This window comes from Lactuca serriola, chromosome 9, assembly GCF_051521515.1.
Source record: "Lactuca serriola cultivar US96UC23 chromosome 9, Lser_US96UC23_V15, whole genome shotgun sequence".
NCBI lineage: Eukaryota > Viridiplantae > Streptophyta > Magnoliopsida > Asterales > Asteraceae > Lactuca > Lactuca serriola.
This window is the reverse complement of record NC_136416.1, coordinates 134,163,425-134,165,907: the sequence shown is the minus strand read 5'-3', so window position 1 is coordinate 134,165,907 and position 2,483 is coordinate 134,163,425. Positions and strand designations below refer to the sequence as shown.

Here is a 2,483-nt window from a genome sequence, read left to right as displayed (position 1 = left end):
CATGAGTGAAGACGACTCTATGCAAATACAATCCAACAATTAATAATGACTATCCTCAAGGTTCTAAATGGCGTGAGGCGTGGCGTGGCGGCAAGGCCAAGCCTCAAGCTTAACGAGCCATGGCGAGCCATGACGTTTTTCAAAGCGTGATGTAAGGCGGCGATTTTGTATTAATTTAAAACTATATTACCACATAAATATAAATTTATATTAAATATAACTACTTTTTAGAAGTGTTAGATCAATAACTAATAACAAAAACCACAGTACTTGTATCTCCGATTCGAAAAGACATAACAACGATGAAAAAAACTATGTCTCAAACGAAAAAAAAAACACGCGCCATAACACGCCATAACGCGCCATGGCACGCCATATCACGCCTTGCCACGCACCACGCCTAACAGCAACGTCATGAAGCTTTTCGTAACGGCGAAGCCACGCCTCACGCCATGGCGCGCCTTGGCGCGCGCCATGGTGTGCCTTTTAGAACACTGACTATCCTTGACTCTTGTTAATGGTCATAGCAAAACAAACAGCTACGGGAAATTGTCTCTACTTTAAACGGAAGGGGATTCTTTTTTTGACGGAGTTAACTTCTTGCGAGGTATATAAGTAGTCTCATTGAATAATCTACCAGCTATAATGAGTGCCTCAATGACATGTTTTCCAAGCCTAATTATTCGTAATCCAGTACCATTGCATAGACCTTTGGTTTGGCCAATATTACGAATCAACATAACCGGAACACTTGTTTTTAGTGTAAGTTTATGGTATGGAATTCCATATGCCTTAAAAGCATTCGGTATACCAAGAGAGTAAACTGATTCCTCAAAACAATCCATTGATTCTGTCTCACACAAAGAATCTGAACTCAGATAATTTTTCCCTTTGTCTTTCATTAATCCTAAAATGTAGTCATTGACAGCATCAACTTCTTCATTTGTAAGGACCAAAATAGCCTTATCTTGAAAATATGATGGATCATCAAGATGGTTTTCAAAATACAGATAAATGGTTGATAAAATTGCATGAATATGGTCACCTGTAGAGTGAATGACAACATCTTCTGGAAATTCAACTTCAGCTTCACCATAATTTGGACCACCAATGTTACCGTCACCAATTTTAAGAATCCATTCAACAAATGTTTTTATCTCATCCAAATCATTAGTTGGACAACCAACCTGAAGCCTCATGTTTATCGTTAAACGTAAAACTGTACATTCACTACATAATCTTGATGAATGCAACGATGCCTGCTTAATATCCGAACGATTACCTCTTATATTACTGGAAGAATTTGTCTAAATTCACCTCCAAATATAATGGTCTTGCCACCAAAAGTTTTATTCCTGTCAGATGAACGAATAATGTTCCTAAGTGTCTTATCATGTCACACCCCAAAACCGATAATGGCGGAATACGTTTCGGGGTGGAGGACGTCACGTACAGTATCATTAAAATTGCATAATAGTAAAAACAAGAAACATACAACCATTTCAATTACATAGTGAGTTTAATTACAAGTGTGTTCTATAAGGTTTCATTAGACACCAAAAGTAATACAAAAATAAGAGATGGATCTTGTATGCTCCATCTTCTCCAAAATGCTGCACCATCTTTGACCTGAAGATACAAGTTATTTTGAAAACGAGTATCAGCATAAAGCTGGTGAGTTCATAAGATTTTAGTGTGAATTTTGCATAAAATGTATTAGAACATATAGTGTGAAAAACTGCAATTTACATTTATAAGTAGTAGAAAACACTAGAAAATCCTATATTTTCCAGAAAATACATCGTGAGTGAAAGACTCTAAGTTACATGTAAGTTTTATCGTAGAAAACTGTTTGTTGTAAAAGTGGGGTACTAAATCTCCAGTATGTAGTATTGGTAATAGAAAAGTTATGCCTGTTGACAGTGATAATAGTGCGAACTTCCATTAGTAATAGCTACTTATTTACTTCGGGATATTAACTGAGACTCTAGTCTTAGTATTTTAGTGTGGATATAGTGTATTCCTTTTTATGTGACCAATAGTATTTTAGTGTGGATATAGTGTATTCCTTTTTATGTGATCAATAGTTAACTTAGTGTGTATAGTTCTTAGCAATTAAGTAACATAGGCAATGAATGAAATGAAAATGCTCGTATCTAACCCCAATATACATGATATATAACTAAGAAATTAACGACAGTCGGACGGATAACAAATACCCTAAGCCCACATCAAACAAGAACAAGAAATAAGGCGAGCTATCGGTCCTAAGCCCTTCAAGTCTTACTTATATAAATATATTAGTGTAGATACATTTTATAAGAAAAGTAACTTAATAAAAATCTTGACTAAAGAAAGCATTTAGAAAATAGTTTATTTTTCCAAAGTAGTTTTCAAAGCGTAAAGTTCTTTTATAAAGCATAGTGATAAATCACATGTGATTTGAACTACGGATAGTAAATCACATGTGATTGATTTCCATA

General features: G+C 35.1%; 1 protein-coding gene across 1 annotated transcript; it reads right to left on the bottom strand.

The window, feature by feature from the left end:
* Nucleotides 1-560: 560 nt before the first annotated feature.
* LOC145076112 (uncharacterized) lies at nucleotides 561-1,199 on the bottom strand. Its single transcript, XM_079022106.1, has one exon. The coding sequence runs from the start codon at nucleotides 1,197-1,199 to the stop codon at nucleotides 561-563; it is 639 nt and encodes a 212-aa protein (XP_078878232.1).
* Between the last annotated feature and the right edge of the window lie 1,284 nt (nucleotides 1,200-2,483).

Bases quoted from the DNA above. Each gene is read 5' to 3' on its own strand.
- LOC145076112 (XM_079022106.1), bottom strand. From the start codon at position 1,199: ATGAGGCTTCAGGTTGGTTGTCCAACTAATGATTTGGATGAGATAAAA.